Genomic DNA, 26,911 nt, shown 5'->3' on the forward strand with positions numbered 1-26,911 from the left:
CTGTCGCCAGCAAGAGCCGCAGTGGTCAGTGCTCACCGGGCCAAAGCCCCATGCAGCTGTAACAGTGGAACTACTGTGCGTGGGACCTCAGAACAGTGCAGCTCCGGGCAGCAGGAAGTGCTCACCTGGGAAAACCACAGGCACGGGTGGGAAACTCCATTTCAGGCGAATTGACAGGGGAGCTGAATCCAGTACAGCCAGAGGGATGGGGTTGTCTAGTGTTTTGGAGACACAACTCTCCTGATGATGTCTACGAAGAAGCACGCAGAAGAGTATTCTGGGGTTCTAGAACCCAACGTCTGTGTCTTGGCCCCTGCTGAATTATCTCACCCTTTTGGAATATGTCCCTCATTGAATATGAAAGCAGGTTCTCACTCCCTCCTGTCTCCCCTCTCCCACCCTTTTCCTCTCTCACCTCTCTCTGTATGTGTATGTTGTGTGTATGATGTGTAGTGTAGTATGTGTGTGTGTTTAGTGCATGCATAAATGTGCAGGTGCATATACCTGTATACACTCATGCGGAAGCCAAGACGGAACATTGGATATCCTGTTCTGGTGTGTTCTACTTTGTTGCCTTGAGACTGGATGGTTTGCTTTGTTTTGCAACTGAAAGGATCTTGCCTTGGGCCTCAGATGAGACTCGGTTTTGATTTGGAACTTTTGATCCTAGAATGATATAAGAGTTTTGAAACAACTGGAATGGAATGATTTCTTTTTGCACTGTGAGAAGGACATGGATTTGGGAGGCCAGGGTAAAAGCTATGGGCTGTGTGCCACAGACACACATGGATTGCAGACTTGATTCCTCAGTGTGGCAGTATTAAGATATGGGGTGAGTAGGAGTGTTCAGATCATAGGGGCAGAGTCTTCATGGGTGCATCGATGGGTTTGCTATTATGTCACGGGAGCCTTCTCTCCTTTTAACTATTTCACTCACATCATTTTTATACTTCCACCTTCAGCCGTGAGTTGAAATGATATATGCTACCGTTGTGCTTTTGTATTTTCCAACCTTGAGATATATTTTAAAAACCAACAACAACGCTCTCTTATCATTAAAGTACACAGTCTCAAGCATTCTATTCTAGCAAAAAAAGAGGAGGGAATAGTCGAAGTGTACACCCTCAGCAAGAAGCCTGCTTTAACACATAGGCTAAATGTCAGTTACTGAAAGCTGTATTATACAAATACTAAGCATAAAATAGTACTTTAGTTTTAAGCAAAGTTGACTTCATAAGAAAAAAAAAATATCATAGATAATGAGGAACACTGTATGATGGATGATAAATGGATCAAGTTTCTAAGAAGATGTAACAGAACTAAATATATAAGCACTTAACCCCATGGTTTCAAAATGAATTACCAATACCAATACAGAGTCACTTTATTTCAAACCCAAGCAAATTGGAACCAGGAGGCCATGAAGGAGGTGTCATCATGTCTTGGAACCCATTCCATGAATGGAACTGTGTAAGGAGAATTCTGTTTGTGAGAAAACTCCAAGAAAACAAGACAAGAGTCTTGTGAGCTCAGTTCCTTCAAAACAGGTTTGGTTTTGGATTATGCTTTCATGCTCCTCCCAGGTGTAGCAAGTAAGGTTTGCTTCAGATTATCCATAGTTGCTTATTATGGTTATGCAGAAAGCATTTCCAAGCAAGGCTTGTTCTTGTCATTGTGTACACCTTGAACTCATGTGAACTTTGAACTCCTACAACCTTGCTTAACCGTCAGAAAACAAATTGTCTGAGGTTCTTAATAAAGTTGGCATGAGACTTTCATTTGCCTCATTTCTAGGCTCCGTTCTCCCAGCCCCACCTGCCTCTATAGCAGAAACACCCATGTACCTATGTTTGTGACAGGGCCATTACAAGGATTCTGAGAGTGTCAACAATTCAGACAAGCCGGTTCTCTGATAGGCATGTCCCTAGCTGCATTACCAGTGAAGAATCTAGTCCTGTGGTTGGCTCCTATAGAGCCAAAGATGTTTATTTCAGAATGGTTATGTGGGGAGCTGGAACGATGGCTCAGCGTTAAGAGTACTGGTCTTCCAGAACACCGCACTGTTGTTCCCAGAACCTACGTTGGGCATCACACAACCACATGCAACTCCAGATGCTACAGGGGATATGTGTGGGGGGCTAAAGTTACGTCTTAAGTTTAAATTACTGTGCTTAAGGGATCTACAAAACAGAAATGCCTAACCCATAAGCCCCACTTGCCCAAGGACAGATAATGTCCTGGGACATCAGGGGCTGTGGTTCGTATAAGACAACAAGCTGAGTGTTTCACTTCTGTAAACAAGCTTGGTTGCCCACACACACACACTGCACAGGCTATGCTTCATCATAAGTGCATCATGATGTATGTTCTTTCTCCCTCTCCCCTGACTAAGCAAAGATAAAAAGTAGGTAGCCTTGAGGGCTTTGCCTTTATAAGCACTACACTAATGAATTTTTCGGCCATTCTCTGGGAATCTGGATATGGACCTGGCCAGTGTACATCATCCTGGCCAGTATTTAATGTCCTGCTTCAAAGTTAGCTTTAAAAAATGTGGTAGAGATCTTATTCTCGCCCAGTGGGATTATCTCATAATACCTGTCCCCTTCAGGCACCCACATACATGTGGCATACACTCACACAGACATACTCAGGTAGACACACATAGATACACACACACTCTTAGATTTGAAACAACACAATTTTTTAAAAAGATTCTGGGTCCAGACACATAGCTCAACAGTTAAGAGTATTAGCTGACATTTCACACTCAGTTTTAATTCCCAGCATCCACATGGCAGCCCACAGCTGCCCATAACTCCAGTTTCAGGGGATCCAATACTCTCTTTTTACCTCCTCCAGCACCAGGCACCCATGCAGCACACAGACACACTTGTAGGCAAGACATCCATACACATAAAAATAAAAAATATTTAAAATAAAGAAAACATTGATTTAAAAAAGAAACGGTTTTCCTAGAAAAATCAAATCACGTTCAAACCACAGAAAGTTTCTGTATGCGATGCCATGAAAAGGAGGAGGTGGCTTGCAGGAGTAAGAAGAGAGAGAAGATAGCTTATCCAGACACTCCCTCTATGCATGAAAGGCGTTGCCTGGCCTCAGTCCCCTGGGTTATCTGTGGTTCACAGTGGCTTGCATGTCCCAGATTGCAATCACTTGTTATTCCCAAAACAAACTATGGTTTTGAGAGTCAGTTTCTGTTATCCAAGCATATCTCTAAAAGGAGAAACACACACACAGTTATAGCCTGAGTCCTCAACACTCCTGTCCGAGGAACTAACAGAGAAGATAGAAATCATTCAGGACAGAGGTGAAATCAACCATATCAACCAGCTCGGCAGGTCTCACAGTCATGGAACACCCAGCAATGGCAAAGTGTGTTCCAAAGCAGAAGACTTTGTGTTCTACAAACTTTAGTAATCACAAAACTAGAGGCTAGAGGGATGGCTCAGTGGTTAAGAGCACTGGCTGCCTGTACAGAAAACCCAGGTTTAGTTTGCAGAACCCACATGGCAGCTCACAACCATCTGTAACTCTAATTCCAGAGAAGCCCTTCTGAAGGCACTAGGAATCCACATGGTGCAAATACAGAAATTCAGGCAAAACACTCATTAAACATAAAATAAAATAAATTAACCTTTAAAAATATGAGACAAGGGAAATTATCCACAATATATTCTGAGCCCTTGAAGGGATTTTCAGAATATCTGGAATGAAAAATATTCCTCAAGTTTTTGAAAATTTAACAGTAGTCTCATAAATAAACATGACTCAAAGAATTCTCAGAGAAAAAAAAATAAATGTTCTGAATTGAATGATAATAAAAGTAAAATTGTAGAAGAATTTTAATCTCTATGGCTGGGATACACACATACCCTTAGCACACATGTTTAATCTTAAACAATAAAGGCAAAGTGAGTTTGTAGACAGAAGCATCAATGTTTGAAATTGATGTCTAATTGAGGGGCAAAGTAACAAATCAGAGAAAGATTTAACAGAATAGGATATGTCCAACTCTCCAAAAGAGAGGAAAGAGAGCAGAAGAGAGAGAGAGAGAGACAGAGAGACACACACACAAAGAGACACAGAGAGAGGAGGCAGTTTTACCAGGACAGTTGTACACAGACAGGTTGCAGAGAGAAAAAAAACAAGCTAGACATAGGTAAAGACAGAACTAGCCAGAGAATGAGAAGGAGCCAGAAAATTAGAAGATATTATCAAAGTCAGTATGAGGCTAAGCAGAGTAATTCAGTCAGTAGCTGACTGGAACCAGTTTGAGTGAGTCAGCTTGGAGAGGTATTTGAGCCAGAACTGCTGAGTTGAGTCAGCCAGTCAGAGTTCAAAAAGAACTAGAAATTGAGAGCTTATTTAGCAGTAAGTCTCAGAGGCTGAAAACATCCGAGGCCTAGATAAGACTGTATAGAGTCTAGAAGCTTCCAGGACTAGGTCTGGGTTAACTGACAGAGGCAGTAAGCCTAAGAGATGACAATTAAATCAGGCAAATAAAAGTTACTTCTACATAAAATAATTCATAAGATGTAGCTTGAGTGGTACTATATATATGCATTATATATAAAATGAAATTGCTAGATTTCATAACGCAGGGGAAAATGTTTGCTTTATTTTGCTCATTTTTGTTTTGTGGCATAAGGAATCAACACCAGGGCCATCTATATCTAAGCAAGCATCCTGCCCTTGAACTTTGTCCCCAGCCTGAGAAAAATTAATTCACTCCAAATAAGCAGATGGAAAAGAATGAGAACAAAGATTAGTAAAGAATCAATAACCCTGAAAGAACAAAAGTAGAAGAATCCATTAATCTAAAATCTAGTGAAAAGACCAGTAAAACTGATTCACGTCTATTCTAAATGACCAAGCAGGAAGTCACAAATCAACAGCAGAAATGAAGCAAGAACATCTTAGAAAAAAACGACAGCCAATGGACACTATGAAGGAAATAAAATTGATACCTTTTAAAATGTATCAAGCCCAGAGAAGATTGATACCTTTTAAAATGCTCAAAACCAGTCCGAGGAGTACAAAAAGTTTATGTATAACAAATAATTCAGAAACTAAGTAGTTTTCTATAAATAAAAGCACCAAACAACTTTATAAAAAGAAACAAACGTTTGGGCTCCCCATAACACATTTTGACGACATTGTGCTTATCCCTATCCCGGGGGGGGGGGTGCAGGTTTGGTTTAACACTAAAAACTAACTGATGAGGTTCATCATATCAACAAAATAAGGAAATGCAGGAAAGGCATTTGCCAAAATTCGACACCCACTTGTGACAAATGTTTCCAGCAACTGGAGAGGAGAGATTTTCTATGTCAATATGTATGAGAAATAGCTTAGGAAGAGTCGCCCGTGATGGTGGAGCTCTCTCTCACTCTCTCAGAAAGGAACAAGAGGAGGTTACTTGTCCTTGTCATTTCTGCTTAATGACTACAGCTCCTCTCAAAAACCTGCACAAAGCAAATAGTCTGCTGCTGTGGACCATCTGAATCAGTGCCATAGCCCACACCTGGGACAAAAACATAGTTATATACATACATACAACACAGGTGTACGTATGTATTCACATGTGTGTATATATGTGAGTGTATGTAAATGTGTGTGAATGTGTGTGTGTGTTACACGTGCATGAATTTGCAGGTTTGCTTACCAGCATGTGGAGGCCAGAGTAAGGTGTCAAGAGTCTGCACTACTGCTTTGAGATGAGGCCTCTCACTGGACCAGATGCTTGATATGTAGTTTGGGTCAGCTGGCCAGGAAGAACTTCCTGTTTCTGTTAACTGCAGGGCTAATGCTACAGACACACACAACTATATCCAGCTTTTTGTGTGAGCATGGAGAATTTGAATTCAGATTTTCAGTCAGAGGAACTGTTTTTACACACTGAACCATCTCTCCAGCTTAAAACCATTCTTTTCCACAGTACATGAGCTTATGTATAGAAAATCTAAAGTAATTCTCAAAAGGCACTACTAAGAACTAAAAAGTACAGTATATTAAGGTGATTAAAATACAAATGCCAGATGTCCTCATATCCCAGAGTTTTTAATAGCAATTGATAAGCTCATTCCAAATATCATAAGAAAAATCTAAACTATATAGAATATCCTAAGCACTTGTGAATAAATTATACTATAATTTGCTACATAGCTACAGCTACCTAGTGGTATGGTTTTGGTTAACATATACATAGTACCAAATACATTCTGGAAAAAGACCTATATAGTCAGCAGCCAAAGGTAACAAGGTAGGGAAAGAGCTCAAAGGTAAGGTGTCTGCCTGGCATGCACAGAACCTCATGTTTGATCCAACACCCTGACCTCCCTAAACTCAATTAAATAATAAAAATATAAAAGGCATCAGAATAATTCAATTGGGAAACAATACTTATTTTGACAAATAGTGTAGTAAAACTAAGATATCCATTTATTAAAAAAATGGTTCTATTATACCGTTTGTAAAAATCATCTTAAAATGAATTATGTATCTGAAGCTAAAAATTAAGGCTATATAACTCAAACATTTATGGTTCTGGGGAAGGCAGATATTTCTTAGGACTAAGAATGCATACACCATAAAAGACAAAAGATAATGAGTAGATTTAAAAAATAATGTACAATGCCTTTTTGAAGACAAGGGGCTGATAGGACATGTGAGTTGTAATTAACATATCTGTAGAAGAGTGTTGTTTCCAGAAAAATATAAAGAACTTTTGTTGTTTGAGGCAGGGTTTCTCTGTGGAACTCACTCTGTAGACCAGGCTGGTCTTGAACTTACAGAGATCCACCTGCCCCTGCCTTCCAAGTGCTGGGATTAAAGGCAAATGCCACCACCACCGCCCGGCTAAAGAGCCCTTTAAATCAGCAAGAAGATAATCAACCCACATTTTATCTTTTAATTTTTCAGTCTCTAGATTTGTTTGCAATTTATTTTATGTGCGTATGTATGTGCATATATATGTACATATATATGTGCACGTGTGTGCATCTGGGCATGCACAGAGCCCAAAAGAGAGCATCAGGCTTTGTGTGGCTGGTGTCCCAAGTATTTGTGGCCCACTCACCTTGTTACGTGGGTTCTGGGATCTGAACTGGTCCTCATGATTGCATAGCAAGGGGTCTTAACTGCTGAGTCCTCTCTTCAGCCCTTAACTGAATTCAATTTTTTTTACACGTGTGTGAATGTTTGCATCCCTGAATGCATGTATGTGTGTCATGTGTGCCTAGTGCCTGAAGAAGCCAGAAAGGGGCATTAGTTTTTCTGAAATTGAAGTTACAAATGATTGTGAATTTACAAATGGTTGGTTCCCAGCCACCGGCGTGTGATGGAACTAAACCCAGGCCCTCCGCAAGAGCAGCACCTTTCCTTACCCACTGACCCATCTCTCCAGCCCCAATTTTTTAAGTTTACACAACAGTAATACCTATGTCATTATATCGTTTGCCTTCCTGTACACCCAAACAATATTTTTTAGTGTTACTTTGCAGGCACAGTCAGTTTATTTACAAAAGCACAACTAGAAATATTTTACCCATTGGATAACTGAATCTTCAACAGGGCCTTTGAATATGGCCTATCTTCTAAGATTGAGAAAAATCTTCTTCATTGTACATATTAATTATACATGGCATGAAGTCACACAAGGGCATTTTCATACAATTATATGTGCCGTAGTGTGCGTATTTTCCCCGCACACCACACCCTACCACCTTTTCTCCCTCCTATTAGCCATCACTGTTCCCTCAGACAGTTTCATTTCTACTTTTATGTCACATATCCATGACGGTTTTATGTATTTATATAAAAATCTAGGCCCAATAATTTATTTATTTATTCTGGGGGGGGCACCCATGCTATGACATTTGGAGGTGGTCAGAGGACAACTTCCAGGAATCTGCTCTCTCCTTCTACTGTAAGAGTCTCAGGATTTCCTTGTTTTTAATTGCTGAGTAGTATTCCATTGTGTAAATGTACCACAATTTCTGTATCTATTCCTCTGTTGAGGGACATCTGGGTTGTTTCCAGGGTCTGGCTGTTATGAATAAAGCTGCTACAAACATGGGTTAGCAAATGTCCTTGTTGTGTACTTGAGCATCTTTTGGATATATGCCTAGGTGTGGTATAGCTGGATCTTGAAGAAGCGCTATTCCTACTTGTCTGAGAAAGCGCCAGATTGATTTCCAAAGTGGTTGTACAAGTTTGCATTCCCACCAGCAATGGAGGAGGGTTCCCCTTTCTCCACAACCTCTCCGACATACTACTCAGCAATTAAAAGCAAGGAAATCATGAAATTTGCAGGGAAATGGTAGGATCTAGAAAAGATCATCCTGAGTGAGGTATCCCAGGAGCAGAAAGACATACACTTATAAGTGGGTACTAGACCTATAAGATAGGATAAACATACTAAACTCTGCACACCTAAAGAAGATAAACAAGAAAAAGGACCCAGGGTAAGATGATCAATCCTTACTTAGAAAGACAAATGGGATGGACATTGGAAGTAGGAGAAAACAAGTATCAGGACAGGAGCCTACCACAGAGGGCCTCTGAAAGATTCTACCTAGCAGTGTATCAAAGCAGATGCTGAGACTCCTAACCAAACCTTCGGCAGAGTGCAGGAAATCATATGAAAGAAGGGGGAGTTAGTATGACTTGGAAAGGACAGGAGCTCTACAAGGACCAAATATATCTGGGCACAGGGATCTTTCATGAGACTCTATCTCTAACCAAGGACCATGTATGGATATAACCTAGAACCCCTGCTCGGATGTAGCCCATGGTAGCTCAGTATCCAAGTAGGTTTTCCCTAGTAAGGGGAACAGGGACTATTCCTGACATGAACAGGAATGCAGGCTCTTTGACATCCCCTCCCCCAACACACTTAGGAAGAAACAGCCTAGGCCACAGAGGAGGACATTGCAGCCAGTCCTGAAGAAACCTGATAAGCTAGGGTCAGATGGAAGGGGAAGAGGACCTCCCCTATCAGTGGACTTGGAAAGAGGCAGGGAGGAATTGAGGGAGGGAGGAAGGGAGGGTAAGATTGGGAGGGAATGAGGAAGTGGGCTAAAGCTGGGATACAAAGTTAATAAACTGTAACTAATATTAAAAAAATAAAAATAAGTAAAAGAAAAGAGTCCCAGGGATTGAACTCAGGTTATCAGGCGTGGTGGCAGGCTTCTTTACCCACTGAGCCATTTCACTGCCCACAAACCATTGTTTAAATGAGCAACTATTTCTTAAGAAAAAAAAATACACAGACAATACATTGTCAGTAAATAGATGGGTCATCATAAAGACCTGTACACATTTAAAAAATAATAAAAGTATTTTTAAAAAGTGATAATGCCAAGCACTGTTGATGCCTCAGTGATTTTGGAATTCGGCAGCTTCATGTATGTACTAACAAGTGTTATCCACATGACTTCTTAGATCTAATCCCAGCCATTTTCACAGGAGCAATGAAAACACATATCTCCCAAAAGATAGAAGTGCTCGTAATAGCTTCCCTTCTTACAGCACCAAGGTGTTGTCAGATCAATAGATGATCAGATAAGCACTCATTACATGCGGAAAGACACAGCTTGGCTATAGAGAAGGGTGACCTGGATTCACTAAACAATGTACATAAATCTCAAAAAAACGAGCTGAGCCAAAGAAGCCAGACACAAAAGAGCACATGCTATATGCTTTTCATTTATATGACGCTCCAGCATAGGCAACATTAATCCATGCTGACAACAAGCACAGCTTGAGTGTCTGGAGGCATGGTTGGGGAGACTGATGGCATCAGAACACACAGAAAGTTTGAGATGGCAGAGATCTTTTGTCTCAGTTGTGGAGCCAGGAATTTCAAAGACTGCACTCTAGCCAGGGTTGGGACCACAGCTCCGAGATTGCCTTATCCTCAAAGTCAATGGCCTCCAACTTCTCAAGCCCACTATTTCAAATGTGGCTGCTGCGGGGCTCTACACCACGTGTTTGGAAAGCATGACAAGGGGCTGAAGAGAAGTCTCAGCTGTTAGGAGCATTTGCTCCACATGATGATCACAGTCCAGAGGCCAGCATCCATGAACAAGAGGGCGCTCCCACAAATGCCTATAACTCCGGCCTAAAGGGATCGGTCTTTTTCTTTACCCCGACAGAATGCCATCAGCCTCGTATATGGGCACGCACAAATATATAACTATATGAACTAAATCTTTAAAGACATAAAGCCTCTCAAGATACTGACTAACAGTGAAGCCTCATGGGAGCTGTGGACAATGTCAATCACAGTGTCTCTTGAATGAACAAGTATGACAGACCCCTTTAATACAGTTCTTCATGTTGTGGTGATGCCCAACCATAAAATTATTCTCATTGCTGTAATTTTGCTGCTGTTATGATTTGTAATGTAAATATCTGATATGCAGGATATGTAATATGTGACCCCTGTGGAAGGGCTGTTCAACCCCCGAAGAAGACACAACCCACAGGCTGAGAACAACTGACGTAAGACAGAAGAAAAAGAAGGCTATTCCCAGAAGGACTCCATAGGCAAGATTTCAGAAAGCCAAGGGAGAAGAGTGGATTTGTGGAAAGCCAGAACACGTCTCGTGGCTCTTAGAGCAAGCCTAGGCTCTGCAGAACCTAGACTATGTACGTATTGAGAAATTCTGGCAGTGCCCTTCTTCATCAGTTTCATTGGGTCAGGCACACAGAGCCATGGTCACTAGGTCAGATTTTCTCGGGAGGATCATCATATTTCCCACGTACCCGCAACTCCAAAAAGGCACATTTCCAGCCAGGGCTGGCCTGCCAAGTGCGGCTCCCATTTCACTGGAACCCTTGGCAGAGCATCTGGCCTTTCCCAGGATGCTCAGACACATTTCCTATGGGCCCACGTGCTTCTTGGTTCTCAACAGAGAGGTGTATGCGCATCCCAAATCAATTAATCAGCATCTCAATGACAGCCAACAAAGACATTCTCCACATGGCTCTGGCTTAGCTCAGGCAACTCTTGCTACATCTACACCCCTTCAGGGCTCATCTGTGACCCATCTGTTGATGAAAAATTAGTAGAGCACAGTGCGTCTCATATGCCCATGACTTCCTTTCAGAGCTCAAGCTAGAAGTCATGCTTTCAGCAAAGCTTCGGAAGAGTATGTGGGACGGGGGTATGGTGGCTCTCCCCACTCCCTGGAAAAATAACAAGGGAGATCATTAGCATAACTGAAGCACAACCCGCTGCAGGAGACTGGAGAAGAGGGTGCACCTTCCTTCAGCTGTAAGAACACACCAGACAATCAGGGATGTTCTGAGGAGGGCCATTTAGGGGATGCCACAGTTGAACACAAGACAGCTACTTTCGGGGGCCAAACCCTAGATCCAGCGTGTTGGAGAGAGCACTGTTTGTCATACCGAAGGTAACAGTATTGCAGAAGAATTGCTCGGATTCCCCAACCTAACTCTTTAAGAACTAGGATGGGGATAGCTATGTATTGAGGTGTCTCCCCCCCATTTCCTGGTGGCAGTTGGTTTCACCAACCCTGTGCTCCCACACTTAGAGCAAGGGATGGCCAGGTTCAGACTAATGATGATACAAGGGGAGGAGACAGGACAGTCCCAGGGAGCGAGAAGTCTGGGAATGCAGGAGAGCTGGAAGTCCTACCCAGCATCTGTGCTGGGAGAGCCTAGAAAGGTGCTCACTGGCCCAGGCCAGGCTTGCAAGTGCACAGAGGGACCGCATGCTTTGGACACCCCTGTGTGGGGCAGATCCTCACACCTTTACTAGTCACTGGCCATGCTGGAGCACACTGAGTGACCCCTCCATTGGCATCGAGTCTCCGACACTCTCCACCGGGAATTTCCACTCTAGGAGGCACACAGAGTAGAGGGGCTTACTGGAGTTTCAGCTCTTAAGCACTTAGCGTCTGTTCATAGGAGGCAAACATTAATCGGAACAGTATTGACACAGCCCCAGTTTCAGTGTCAGAAATTTGGAATTCTAATCTAAAGCGAGCTGTGTGGAAACCACACACTCAGCTTTCTAAAGAATCCTGAGAGCATCCAACAAGCACAGGTATAGGAAGAAGAAAGGTTTTTGCAAACATCTGAGTGCTACACATTTTCAGCAGGCCACTTCTTGGTAGGTGTGACACATGCTGCCCACTCAGGGTGGGTGATGTTCAACCTGGCACTAAGACTGGTGCCAGAAATTCATGTTGTCTATCAACTGGGGTGCTGGCTCTGTTAATCAAAGACCAGTCCTCTCTCCTCAATGTATGTTTCTAACTCCATCCTCACCAGCACAGTGGCTACACAAGTCAGCAGGAAGAGCCTCTTCCCCGCTGGTCAGCTTCTGCCTGAGGCCCTTCAAGAAGAATGAGAGGCTGGCAGTAACCTGCTTAGTGGATTATCAAATAGTGGATTAAATAGATGTTTTAATGACTAAGTAACCAAGCAAACAGAGTTTCCTGGTAGAGGCTTTGTCCAATATCCTGTCTGAATATAATAATCATGACACCACCAAATGCCATTCAACCATTTTTCCCTTAAAAACATTTTTAAACATGTACACGCACGTGCGCGCACACACACACACACACACACACACACACACACACACACACACATTCCCCTTTGCCATTTCACTTTCTTACTATTTTTTAATGAAAAAAGAAACTCTGGTATATGTGTAAAGCAATAATTGACATGTTCCTTCATTTACCATACTCTCGCAGTACAAACCTCAAAGAATGCACCAGGATGCCTGTGCGTCCTGGGGACTGCCTGCTTTTGAGACCTGAAGAGCAGCTCTCTGTCAGAAGGGTTAGTTCTTGGTGGTCCAGAGCTCCCTTTCTGCCCGTCTTGGGATTGCTCATGATTCGTGGAAGAAGCTGGGAACAAGCTGTGGCTGAAGGGGGCAAAATGCTGAGGACATGTTGATTGGTCTGGGGGAGGAACCTCCTGCCATCTGGCTCCCCTCCCCCTCAGAGACAGTCCTGCAGAAGCAGAAAGAGGCAAACAAATTTAATTACTCTGAAACATATCCTAGGACACTTAAGAACCCCATGCAGGGAACTAAGATGCTGCACGTTCTTTAAAGCTCAATGCCTCTAATACGATTAACATTTTCCTTTTCCCTGCCTGCAACACATATTGTGGATGAAGTTCAGCTTCATCCACAGATGGAGGCATGGCACTCTTTGACTGAGGTCGCAGCCTGTTGGCATCACAGAAACAGTTGCTTCTGCTTTTGATACACACTGGGATGGTGACATGCTGGAGAGTGAATCACACATGGAAGAATTCTTCAATTCATTCATCCCCCTGCTTGAGGCAAATCACACAGGTTTCATATGATTCGAATCAGTCCTATTTGCAGATGACCAAATGCATTTGGAACAGGAGGCACAATTTCGGCCTTGGAGTATCTTGGACATCTGTTACTGGAGCATGCCAGGGTAACTCGATCTGTCAGTTAACATCACGTCTTTTTTCTTGGTTTCCTACTTATCCTGGCGGCATTCTAAATGCTAGAAAGAGGCAGACACGCTCTCTGTTCTTCTCATTCCATAAATGAAGCCAAAGGCGGAAAGACAGAATTCTGGCTACCAGGGACATATCCTAACCCCCTTGGTTTCCTAGGAGTTACAAGACCAATCCAAGTTTAAAGTATAGAGAAGAGGGAGCTTAAGGTCGCTTTCCATCCTATGGCCAACTGAAAGCAGCACCCAGCACCAATGCTGTGGCAGAAGGCCAATCCATCAATCCTCTCTGCTTCTTCCCGGTGCTGGGAATGGCTCTCCAGGCCTCACACATGCTAGGTAAACACTCCACCGAATCTTTGAAGCTAGCCCAGCCATATTTTTTCCTCTGCTCTCAGAGAAGTGGACATTTTGCTTATCTTAAGTGCAAAGTTAGAAGTCTCAAGCTAGTGTTCCTGAGTGAGCTCAATGCATTGATTTCAAAGCCTCCTTCTCTTACTCACTACTCATGTGTGCACGGAATAGTAAGAATGATTGCTTTGACATTTTGTCTACAGCTCGCCACAGATGTTTACAATAGAATATCAAGACGGTATTCTGAGAAAGGGCAGAGACGAATTTGTTATTTCACTAATGTCCCTGGCTTGAGAACTGCTAAATATGCAAATCTTGCCTTGTCAATCATTCCTCAGCTTTTCTCCCAAGGGAGGTGCATATAGAAGGACAGACTTTTGGTCATCTTTCAGAACTTAGTAATGTCGGGTTGGATCAAATGGTCCACCCGTAATCCAGTTATTCACCATTCCCCAGATCTGTGTCAAAGTTTGGGCAGTCACTCTCTTGTCTCTGCCTGCCATGTGGTACAAAACCATAGCAACAGTGCTTTTCTGAGGCACAGAAAGGTGGAGAGACCCCTGAAGAACCCCTAGTCATCGGCTAATCTAACTCATGGATCAGAAGCAGTGACAGGAGTATTGTTCAAAATCTTTACCCTTGCTCTGCCCATCTGTAAACACAGGCGACTTGTACTTTACACAGGAAGAATGGCTAGAAGGGACTACAGGGAAGTGTGCAGGGAAGTATAGCATCTCTCCTATAACACCCTTACTCTCTCCTTGTAAGTGTCAAAGTAGACACCCTGGACAGAGAAGTTCATGAAGTAGAGGTGGCTTCCTTGAGTAAAACCTAAAAAAAAAAAAGCCTATAAAAGCCCACTTATTAGTGTTTTACTTATTGTTTTTTCACATCTCAAAATATTCTTTTCTACAGGCAGAAAATCTGACTTGCTGCAATCAGCTTGTTTATGGCCTTGCAAACTATATAGACTGCAGACCTGAAAGACAGGCGGTGACTAAAGCATCTTCAGGTCATCTTCATTACAAGTTAAACTGACAGTGTGAACCAAGAAAATAGATACAGTGGTAGAGCAGCATTTACAGGATGGCATTACCCAAAGTGACTCAGGGCAATTTAGTGAGAAGAGAAAGTTCCCAGGAGCTAGTTCAGAGCCCAGGCATGGTGTGAAATCAGTACTTTTGTGCAAATCCTCATTGAGGGCCTCAGGGAAGAAGCTCACAGATGGTCATCACACATCCCTGCATCGCTGGCTCAGAGCACCCACCAACACATCTGAACGCACCGGGCAGAACTTCTCAAGATCGCTGACCCAAACATAAGAAGGGGCCAACAGCATGTTCAGCAAAGGCAGGCAACCTCAGAACTCCCAGGAGCACGGTGCGAGCGGATTCTGCACCCAGTAACTAACTCACCAGGCCTCAAGACTCATGAATCTGGTGACTTTCTTTTTGCTGCTGTATTACCAAACGAAGGAGAGAACACACGTTGCATTAAAAAGCACCACAATGCTGAAAGAAGGACGGAGACTTTAAGGCTCATAGGGCATCCTGTACAAGGTTGTAAAGCTTTGTAGACATCACTCTATCAACAAGAAACTGACCCCTCTATGGGACACCAACCCTAAGGGTACACACAGTTTTGGTTGCCATAGGTGGAATGTTTAACCCAAATATTGAATACCTTTGTGCTTGGCTTCCCACCTTTCCTGTAATCTGTATTATCTACAATTAAAGAAAAATTCTGACCAGGCAGCACATTTGTGATAGCCTTGAACAATCTGCACCACATGAGATTTGTTTTCTAAATTTTGTCATTGAATCGCCTCTAATCGGTGGGAGACTTGAGTCTCCTTGTAGGGATGTGTCTGTTACATGTCTTCAATCAAAATGCACTTTTCTGCAGGAAATTAAAGTCGTCTGGGCAATGAGTTCATAAAGCCTCTACATGCTGAACATACCTCTCAATAGAGGAATGCTGTTGATGTCTCTCTGGAGCACTTCATTCGACTCTGTCTTATAAATAACCTCAGGATTTGGTAGGAATGCAATTGTTTTCACTGCTTACAGCATCAGTACCCAGAAGCACGTCTAGGTCAGCTTCCCGACTGTCATAAATCTCTTCTGAGCAATGGGAGAACAAGCCTTAGCCTTCTGGGTGGCAGAAATCTGGGTTTCAGCTGGTCATTAAGCCTTTACTCTCCATATGTACATGATGAATGAAGAGCTCAGTGACTTTGGAGATCTCCCCAGGAGGGTCGCTCCCTTATGGAATTGCAGACGCACTTGGCTTACAGAGTCTGAAAACCATTCTTGTACAACTTGAGGTTACGATGACTTAGGTTGAGAATTTAAATGGCATTGTGCAAATGAGGAGCGGGCAGAGGAGAAACGGCTTACATTTCTCAAGTACCAGGATGCTTTACAGAACTCCTTACATCACAGAGTAGTGGAGAGGCCGGACTGCAATGGGAAACACATGGTCTGGGGTACGTGAGTCACTCTTCCTCTATCGTTTGGGAAATTGCTGTGTTTTTCTACCAACGCATATGCACATGTGTGTGTGTGTGTGTGTACTCGAGCACGCCTGTCTGTGTGTGAGGTTGGAACAGCCATCATGGAAACATTAAGGCATCTTTTACAGAATCTGTCCTGTAGGCTAGAAAGAGAGCGTGAAAGAAAAGCAGGGATTTTTAGGAGACAGGAGGAAAGACTGAGAAAATCAAGGAAGCCATGTTTTGTGGCAATTCAACATTTATGGTAGAGGCAAAACCTTTCTTTCTGACTTTGCCTTAAACAGTTTGGGTAAGATAAACTGTGCTCTTCAAAATTCAATTTCAAAAATAAATGCATATGCAATTTGTGTTTGTGAAGAAGCAAGAAATCAAAACACCAGTAAAAATAAATGCAGTGATTAAAATTTTACTGGCTACTGCTTTCCTTCACAAAGATTTCTTCGAAGAAAAAGATACTTTAAGAACTCCAATCCTTTAAGAAATGATTCTCAGATTCCCATAACCTGCTAAAAATGACTGAACTCTGGTTTTGCTAAAGGAATAGCATCATATAACTCGTTATTTTTCCTGTCTTGAAGGCTAATCCACAGCATCCTCTCCCTTACAGATGCATAGACTGGACCCATCACACATGCATGTCTTTATATTCACAGCTTACTTCTTTTGGAATAGAAACTAGGAATTTTCCATTTCAAATAAGACAAAGCAAGCTAGCAACTTCCCTCACTTGGGTTTGGACTGTAGACCTCAACACTTCATCCTTCACCTCATCCTCCCGAGAGACGCAATGGTCTCGGGAGATTTCAAGTTTGGGGGAGGAGGGGAACAATAATGAAAATCCTTTCAGTTTTTCAAAAATTATAAATGCCATTAAGTTTTACTATAAAATTCAAATAAAGTGTTTCTAATTTTAGTGTTAAATGAGGCTGGTCTATTCAGTAGACTATTTGCATAATTTAAAAAAAAATCAAAGTTTTAGAGAAGCAAAACCGACTGATCTGAAACTTAAAATTTTAAACCCTGAGTAGCTTCTTACTACTAAGCCTGAACAAGTGAAAGCTGTCCCAGCTGTCTCTTTTTAGCGATTGAAGGGACTAATGGGAAGACTTCGGGGCAAATTCATGAGGTCCACTCCGGTTTCCTCGGATTCTTCAAGGAACCACACTCAAGAAGGAAGAATATATGGCCTTAACGACTCCCAGTGCTGATCCTGAAGTTGCGGACCGATGCCAGTTTTTGTTTTTCTCCATTTCCTATTTTCTCTTTACAAGGTTTGAACTATTGGCTGTAAAGTATTTTTCACTCTAAAATATATTTTAAATCACTGCATAATTAAAAAGATGTTATCAAATTAGTTAAGTTATAGGATAAGTTGCAGTTTATGAGCTTTACTTGACCCAAATATAGCTGCTCGAGCATGGTGAAATCCTCATATAGCTGTCTGCCGGTCAAGGGCACAGAGGCACCAGTGCTGCAGCACAGGAGGAGATGGAGACTGAGGTTCCGTCCACCTTACTGCTCCTTATCCCTTAAGTATTATAATACGTACCTGCTCAAATCTCACTTAGCTCCAAATCTTTGTTTCCATCACAATTCACTGGTAAGACTTCGCCTTGTGGTTTGAAGTAGCTGTGAAAGAGGATAGAAAATGTAGCTCCTAGTTGGGTAACAGTTTAAGTGAAGATGTGAAAGCACACACCATACAACTTTTTAAAACTTTATTCACTTTACATCTGTTGTGGGCCCCTCTCTTGTCTCCTCCCATCCCCACCCTCCCTTCCTCAACCCCCCCCCCCCGCAAATTCCCTTCCCCTAGTCCTCAGAAAGGGGGAGCCCTCCACCCCTACCAAGTGACCTCAGTCTATCAAGTCTCATCAGGACTGTCTGCATCCTCTTCCTCTGTGGCCTTGCAAGGTTACCTTGCTGCCCGATCCAGTGGGAGTTCAACGGGTTCCAAAGGAGGGGCGAATAGAATGGGATGGGACGAGACACAAAGAAGGAGAGCAAGTCTGTAATCTGCTCTAGCTCTCGTTTATTTGAAACTTTCACACAACTTTATAGGGAGAAGGCAGGAAGGGAAAATGTGTCAGCAAAATAGTTTACTGACAAAAAAGATAACAGGGTGGTATGATGATGATGCAGAATACTTATTTACTAAAAGATACAATGTTTACTAAAAGAGATACTACAAGAATGTCAGCTAAGATATCTCAGTTCTGGAAACATAAATCTCTCACCCACGACCTTGTTGCAGCTGTCTATAACTTTCTACTAGTTGGCCTTGGCTCCCAGCACCTTGCCAGGAAGAAGAGATTGAAGAACAGATAACAGAATCCACATCAGAAATAGCCCCTGCTCCCCTTACTAGGGTACCCACATGAAGAGTGAGCTGCCATGGGCTACATCTGAGCAGGGGGCCTAGGTCCTCGCCATGCATGGTCCTTTGTTGGTACAACTTCTTGTGTCCTCTGGGAATATCCCAGTTTAGGAGGCAGAATATAATGCAAACATCTGCACCCCACCTCCCATGAAAGACCATGTGATAAGAAGTTTAGGTTTTGGACATTATATGTAGGCCTCTGTCATAACCACTCAACCTTGCTGCCGGTGCAGAAGCAGCATACATTGTATGTGTGGCATAGCTGTTGCTTTGGCTCTCCATCGTGCCATAATAAATTACAATGAATTTAGAGGCTTAAAACAAAATACTTTATCACGATTACCCCGGTCACGAGTCTAAGCATAGTTCAGTTATATGTTTAGAATTTCATAAGGCTGGATCAAAGTATCAGCTACACTGTGGAACCTACTTCCAGCTTCTTTGACATCTTTGCAGAATTTCTTTCTGGCCATAAGACTGCGAGCCTCAATTCTTGCTGGCTACATTCTCAGTCACTTCTTGAGTTACCCGTAGTCCCTTACCATAGGTCCCTAACTACACATTCTCTCCTAACAGATGCTGTTGTCTCTAGAGTGAGTTGGGAGGCTACAGAGCTGTATTCTAATAGAGTTCTATTGAGAAAGATCATCGATGAGCAGAGCCACACTGACCCCTGCTATAATGAACAAAATGGGAAAGACAATATTAAAGGCAAAACAAAATAAAAATAAGTACCATGTGTACTGTGTGTGTGTGTGTGTGTGTGTGTGTGCAGTTGGCATATGCAACAGTGCCTGAGGAAAGCCTCAGGGGCTGGTCCTTGCCTTCTATCTTATTTGAGGCAGGCTCTCTGTTGTTTTCCGCTGCACACACTAGACTAGCTAGGCTGTGAGTTTCCAGGGATGCTCCCATCTCTGCATCCCATCCCCCCCACAGGAAGCCTGAGACCACAGATACTCACATTCTATGTCTTGCTTTTCTGTGTGTTCTGGAGACTTGAACTCAGATTATCAAGCCTGAGCAGCAAGTGTACTTACCCACCTAGCCATCTCCCCAGCCTGAAAGATCATTCTTAAAGTCAGAAAGACCATCTGGAAAGGCACTCACAAAAACAAAACCGAAAAAACAAAAACAAACATGTTCCTTATTTTCCAGTTATCATGTACCTCACAATAGTTTGTTAATAGAAAATTAAGCAGGGATAGCTTAGCATTATAGTAGAAAGGATGGAGTTGCTGATAGAACTCCAAATAAGTTAAAAAAGAAAGTTTTTCCTAAGGCTGTTGGTGATTTCAACATGAATTCAAGCTTATCTGGAACCTTTTCAATAGAAAACCCATTTTCTTAGGGGCTGTAAAAATACTACTAGCACTTTCATGTGATTATGGGAGTTAGAGTTAGACAAAATGTTTAACACAAATTATCTCACTTAACCCTCAAAACATTGTATTATTATTCCTACTAAAAGACCAAGAAAAATGATCTTCAGCAAACTGCAATTTGTTTAATATATGTACAGAAAACATGAACTAGGATTTAACTTGGGCACTGGCTGAGGGGCCAGGTCATTGCCTTCTATTTGATGTATAATGGGACCCTTTGAAGACTTTTAAGCAGGGAAATGCTATAATTAGTAGGATTTAGTGTTTAATTAGCCCAGAATGAAGCCTGGGCTAAAGGAGAGCTGGAGTGGATGCAGGGTAGTTTACAGACAAAGATGGCAGTAGCTTAGACCACAGGAGAAACCTAGAAACATATTTGCAATATTGAGCGACTAACATTTGTCCTGCTAACTGTAGCGGCTCTCCAGCATATTCTAGACATATAGATTCACTGGTTCCTGAAATATACTGATAAGTCTCTTAATTACCTTTAGGGTGATTGCTGCACTAAGCAGTCTGTCTGTCTGGAACACTTTTCTCTATAATTCTATTCTATCGTTATATCTTATCCATAGGACTAGGCTCAAGTCTCACTCCCCGGAGGATCTTTCCTGAAATCCTTAGGTTTGGCCCCATGCTCAAGTTTTCCTTAACAAAATGCAGTTCTACTTAGCTCACACTTGTCAGCTTACTGCCAACCTGCCCATTTTACTGACCCTCACAGTTCAAGCCGGGCAGGGCTATGTTTGCTTTGCTCATCGTGGCCAACATGGTGGCTCTGTGTGCAGAGTTCTTGGAAGCACGTTACTTGGTGAATGCTATCTATGACAGTAAGCATCTATCTGTCTTCAAGGTCCTCATACTTACTGTGCTGTCCCCATCTGCTGATCTTTTAAAAACATTTCTTCTTCAGCCTTGGAATCACTAACACAACATGTTCCTACTAGAAAGCTTCCATCTTCACTCCACTGACAGGAAGTCTAATTGCCAGTATAGAAGAATGTTAAGAGTGGAATGTACAGCGGGAGGAAAGGGCTGATAGAAATGCTTGGGGTGTGTGAATTCCTACTCATTGGTGGAGGGAGCAGAAACACTGAAATTACTGTTCGGGGAAACAACTCAGCAAGATATATATCAGAAGCCTTGAGACAAATATGAATACGTTTAAAATATATTTAGATGTATTTACCTATCTGAAAACACAGAAACGGAACCATTTGCTGCAATCTAACCCTACTATCACCCGCTAAGGAACAGAGCAATGAGTCCTAATGACATCCTGCTGCATCAGTGCATCACTGAACCCTCGTTAGAGACGCTTCTTCTTGCAGCAGATGGGAATTAACAAAGAGACCCGCAGATGGACAACGTGTAGAGTGAGACTTTGGAATGAGCTGAGCCTCCCCTAGAGGTTCAGGGATCTGTGTGAAGAGGAGGTGGAAAGACTGTGAGAGCCAAAGGGTGGCAGATGACTCCAACGAAACAGCATCTTCCAGACACAACAGGGCTGCTGCGCATGTGAACTCATGGAGACTTGGACTGTAATATAGGACCTGTACAAGGTCAAGCCAGACAAAATCCCAACACTGAGAAGGAAAGTGGGCACAGGTCTGTTTGTTGTGTGTTTTAATATTTTTTTTTTAATGTGTGTGGTTCTTTTTCTTTTAAGAGAGAGGAAAGAACATGAAGTTGAGTGCCTGGGTGGGGGATAAATCTAGGAGGAGCTGGGGAAAGAATATGATCAAAATATATTGTACGAAATTCTCAAAATAATAAATAAAAACATAAAAAAACACATCTAGGGTTTGAAATGGCACATTGGACGAGCTATTTTTGTCCCCAATGAGAAACTATTGCTTTTATGTTAAAAACTGTCATGGAAGATAAAAAACAGAAACTAAATCTTCAGACTTTTGCAAAAACGATTTCACTTTTAGGGATCTCTGGTAATAACATAAAGAGAGGTGTGGTTTAGGATTATCTATCAAGAGTATTCTTTATTAACATTTTTAAAAGTGGAAATAACCTAAAAGTCTACAAATTGAGGAAGTTTAGCTTATTCAAATGGTAAGTTATTTACTATAGATTAAAATTATGTTCTGGACAATAAAGACATGAAAAATACACAAGTTATAATCTGACATAAAAAAACTACAGCACAACCTTAATTTGTTCGGATAAAAAAAGAAAGTAAATAAGAAAAGATACATGGATAGAAAATTTAAGAAGTGAAAAACTTACTAAAAGGGTATTAATGGCCATTCTAGATGAGGAGACTCCACAGGTTTATACCAGTTCTTTTTGAGTTTTAGATTTTTCTATTTTAAAATAACCATAGAAACACCATAATCTTTGTAGAAGGCATTTACTTCTTGTTCCAATGAGTAATTTTCTTTCTAGTAAACCCTTAAGTGTTCCATGCCGAGAATGTGTTCTGAGAAATGTATCAGGTGCTTCCATCACTGCACATGTAGAAGGAACATACTTACACAAACCGACATTGTGGTCTAGTCCACTGCACACCCAGGCAACACTGATACAATACGGTCTAACATACAGCCAACATGTTACATGCCACATGATCACATAATCACATATCTAGCTACTGAGTAGGTGCCTGTCCGCCTCAGCCTTGTTGGAATTAAGCCACCTTGTACTTTCTTCAGTGTCTCTGAGTTAAGACTATGTTGAATTAGGCTAATAGAGAGGATAGTATAAGTATTAGACTTAGGACACTGGAAATTTAATTTGGCCATTAAACCAATAAAAACTTCTCCATATCTATATAGTCACCGTTAGGAAGGTCAAACAAATTCAACTTGAGACTGTTTAAAGAAATTCAAAGAATTTTCACACACACAAAATATGTATAGTTGCTTTGGGACTCCAGGTAATCTTTGCAGACTGCTCAGATAAGAGCATAAAAAAGGCAAGGGAAAGCTGGGCAAGAATTCCATGCTGGCAACTCCAGCTTCTTGGGAAGGCTGAAGCAGGACTGCTTGGTCCAGGAGATGATGGCCATCCTGGGCAACATGGTTGTGCTAGTTTTTGTGATAAACTTGACACAAATGAGAGAAGGAACCTTCCTTCCTCCCTCCCTTCCTTCCTTTCTTCCTTCCCATTCTTTCTTATTTATCTTGTTATATATTAAAACATTTTTTAAAAATTTATTTACTCCCTTTATATCCTGATTGCAGCCCCACTCCTGTCCTCCAAGCCCCCCCCCTTCTCCCATTCTCTCCTCTCCTTCTCCTCAGAGAAGGGGGAGGTCCCCCATGAAGTCATGGCAGGCCCAGGTGCATCCTCTCCCACTGAGGCCAGAGACGGCCTACCAGTTTTTAGGGAAACAGGCTCCAAAGGGAGGCATCGGATTTGGAGAAGGTTCCCCTCCCCGACCTGCTCCAGCTGTTAGGGGAGCTACATGAAGACCAAGCTCCATGTCTGCTACATATGTGCGGGGCGCCTAGGACCAGTTCATGCTTGCTCTTTGGTGGAGAGAAGGAATCTTAATCAAGAAAATGCCTCTATGGAATCAGCCTGTAGGCAACTCTGTAGGACGTTTCTTTGATTGATGGCTGACGTGGAAGAGCCCAGCTCACTGTGGGCAGTGCTACTCCGGGGAAGATGGTCCTGGGTTGGTAAAGAAGGCAGGCTGAGATAGCCATGAGGAGAAAGCAAGCAGCACTCCTCCATGGCGTCCTCATCAGTTCCTGCCCTGCCCTCCTTCAATGACATTTCACTTCAAACATAGTTCACTGTGATGTGGAAATGTGAGGTGAAATAAACCCTTTCCTCTCCAAGTTACTTTTGCCATCGTGGTTTATCACAGCAGTAAAAATGCTAACTAGGACAACAGTGAAATCATTTGTCTTAGTCAAGCTGACGTCATTTGGGAAGAAGAATTCTCTTAATTGGGGAAAAAAAAAAGCCTTCATATGATTGGCCTAAGGCAAGCATGTGGAGTATTTTCTTGGTGATTAGTGTAGGAGGGCCCAGCTCACTGTGAGTGGTGTGAGCACTTGCCCTGCTTTCACTCAGTAATGGAGTGTGACCTTAGAGCTATAAGCCGAGATAAGCTCTGTCTTCTCCAAGTTGCTTTTGGTCATGGTATTTTGGCGCAGAAATGGAAACCTTAACTAAGATGTCATTAAGAAAAAGAAAGTAAGAGCCTATACGGCACAGAAGGAAATGCATCAGGTTACAGATAACCTGCACTGAGCTGTACTACAGCTGGTGCCTCAAAACCGCACAGGATCAAGCAGCTTGGGGTAAGAGCTGTAACGCTTGCTTTCTACAATTACCCAAACCTTTAAGTCTTCTAAGTGACAACATTCTTGCATAAACAAGTATGGACATCATTGTCCATAGGGCACACTGGCTGGAGCTAAGTTACCACTGCACTCTCCAGGACACTCACAGAAGAAATGTGCTCAACTGTAGTTCTTTTGTTGCTTAACTATAGGACATTCTGAAATTGCATGCCTTGTTGAGGCTATGACTGAACCTCTCCTTCCTTCCCCTGGAAACAGGATAAAATATTTCATTAATACAAATTTCAAATGTTTTCTTTTCAGGAAATCATATATTTACATATCATTACAGTTTAAAATATATTATAAAATAAAAATACCATACACTTGAGTTTAAATAATGCTAAAGTAGAAAACTTTTATTGACTGAAACCAAATGGGCATATTCACAGAAGGAGAAGGCAAAAAGTTTCTGATTTATAATGTTAAGATTCCCATGTCGTACTCATTGCTGACTTTCATTCATAATCTGATCTGTCCCCACACTGTGACGTCCACTGTTATTAATTTGCAGAAGCATATATATATACACAGATGATTATTAAATCATTAAAATCAGAAATATTCAAGTGGGTAGAACAAGAGGATCACATTGTAATTAACTCACAACAGAACTGGCACCATTTTAGATTTCTTTCCTGTATTATACCCCAAGCAAAATAAAGTTGTAGGACAAATGCCAAAACATTTATGGCCTGTGGTTGCTTCCCTAATTAATCAATGTAATTACTAAGGTTCCATATTCTGCTAAGGCACACATCATACCTTCTGCCTACTGATCCATGAAAACAAGATTGAGGGGAAGTGATGAAGCAGCGATCTGACAGAAAAAACAATATGGCATTTACTTTTCTTCACAGAGTTTTCTCAGCAACTGCTCTTGGCGCACAGGAGGGGGGAAGGTGGAGGAGAAACCCCAGTACTCTCATTGGGATCTTGCTTTACTGGGGCTTGTCTAAGAAGTGATAAGCTGTATTATCTGCAGGAATAAGGTCACTAAGTCCTCTAGAAAATATGCTCAGACAGTCTTCATTGCAAAAGCATGAGGTGGCAGGAATGTGATGGCCAAGCAGTCACAAGAACATCAGGTAAGGGAATCCAGCTGAGCTTGTATGGTCTCCAGCTATTTATAAAGACGGGGATAAAGACAGCGAGTTAGCGAAGTGAGCAAACTTCATATAAAATGTTTAGAAATGTGAACAGGAAACAGAAACAATGGCAGTGGGAACTCTGCACAGTGAAGTGACGCACAGGACATATAACGCTTGGGCTGCTTTTCTCCCTATGTAAAGATGTTAGGATATAGGTTTGTCGTTTAATTTTTCACATTTATGAAGGAGGAAGACTTCTAAGTATTACTGTCTTAAGTACACTCAGCTCTTTTAGTAAATTATCACTAAATAGTAAGACTTCAATATTTGGTAGTTTGTGAAATGTATTTTCCTAGGGTATAGAATTAATATTTGGAAAGAAAAATTAAATATACCCAAAGATAAATCTCTAAAATCTGGCAGCTTCCTTGTGCCCTTGGGCCTAGTCATTGAAATATTTTAGGTGGTCTATATCTAATGTGCCAGTGGCTATAAGGCATACTCAGTGTCCTGCATGAACACTAATCCTCTCTCTCTTTTTTTTAATTTTATTTTATTATGTATACAATGTTCTGCCTGCATGTACACCTGAGCACCAGAAGAGGACACCACATTTCATTATAGATGGTTGTGAGCCACCATGTGGTTGCTGGGAATTGAACTCAGGACCTCTGGAAGAGCAAGCAGTGCTCTTAACCTCTGAGCCATCTCTCCAGCCCCTAATCCTGTCTCTTTAAAAACATTTTCATCTTTTTTCTGATTTAGTTTTCCGATTACCTTCATCTTGGTTTTTGCTTCTTCTTAATGTGATAGATAAGGTGTTTACAGGAGTTTAAAAGAATTTGGCCCTACAATAAGGCATTCAAAAATAAAATTTCATAAAACCAAGTAAGTACTAGGAAATCACTACATGCCAGAAAACATTTAAAAACACAAACCTTGTTGTAGAAATCGAACAACTCCTTGTGATTGAATTCCACTAAAACCTTCTCAAGGTCCTGTAAAGAGAGAAACAAAGGGGAAAAATAATTCACTTTTATGCAATTTACAGTACACTTTCCACTCTCCAGCCAGCCTAGGAATATGGAATTCCTAGAACTCACAAAATCAATTGGTAACATTCCACCTGAGCAAAACGTTTCAGCTTTACAGGGACATCGTTCTTTAAGCTGACTTGACAAAAGTTAATAAAAATACATGCTAGCAAGAGAACAATTTAATTATCTTTTTTCAAGGCATAGATAATACATGAGATTATATTTCATCTTTCTCAGCAGTCCATTTAAAATCTAGTAAATACCATTATGCAGACTGGAGGTAGCCTATCTGATTGAACTTGTCCAGACATTAATGCCTCACTTGGGCACTGCCTCT

General features: G+C 41.8%; 1 protein-coding gene and 1 long non-coding RNA gene across 3 annotated transcripts in view; both read right to left on the reverse strand.

The window, feature by feature from the left end:
* Positions 1-12,773: 12,773 nt before the first annotated feature.
* On the reverse strand, positions 12,774-18,435 carry LOC132652125 (uncharacterized). The gene is made up of 3 exons (XR_009589610.1): positions 18,294-18,435; positions 17,924-18,003; positions 12,774-13,019 (listed from the first exon to the last, which is right to left on the reverse strand). It is a non-coding gene; the product is annotated as an uncharacterized LOC132652125 (long non-coding RNA).
* Positions 18,436-24,778: 6,343 nt separating this feature from the next.
* Positions 24,779-26,911, reverse strand: part of Commd10 (COMM domain containing 10) — a 132,239-nt gene continuing 130,106 nt past the window's right edge. For both annotated transcript variants that reach the window (XM_060377301.1, XM_060377300.1), the window contains 2 exons: positions 26,476-26,535; positions 24,779-25,569 (listed from right to left, as the gene is read on the reverse strand). In XM_060377301.1, coding sequence (XP_060233284.1) covers positions 25,531-25,569; positions 26,476-26,535 — 99 coding nt within the window. In that variant the 3' untranslated portion in view covers positions 24,779-25,530. The remainder of the gene's footprint in view (positions 25,570-26,475; positions 26,536-26,911) is intronic.

Source organism: Meriones unguiculatus, chromosome 2 (genome assembly GCF_030254825.1).
Source record: "Meriones unguiculatus strain TT.TT164.6M chromosome 2, Bangor_MerUng_6.1, whole genome shotgun sequence".
Lineage (NCBI taxonomy): Eukaryota > Metazoa > Chordata > Mammalia > Rodentia > Muridae > Meriones > Meriones unguiculatus.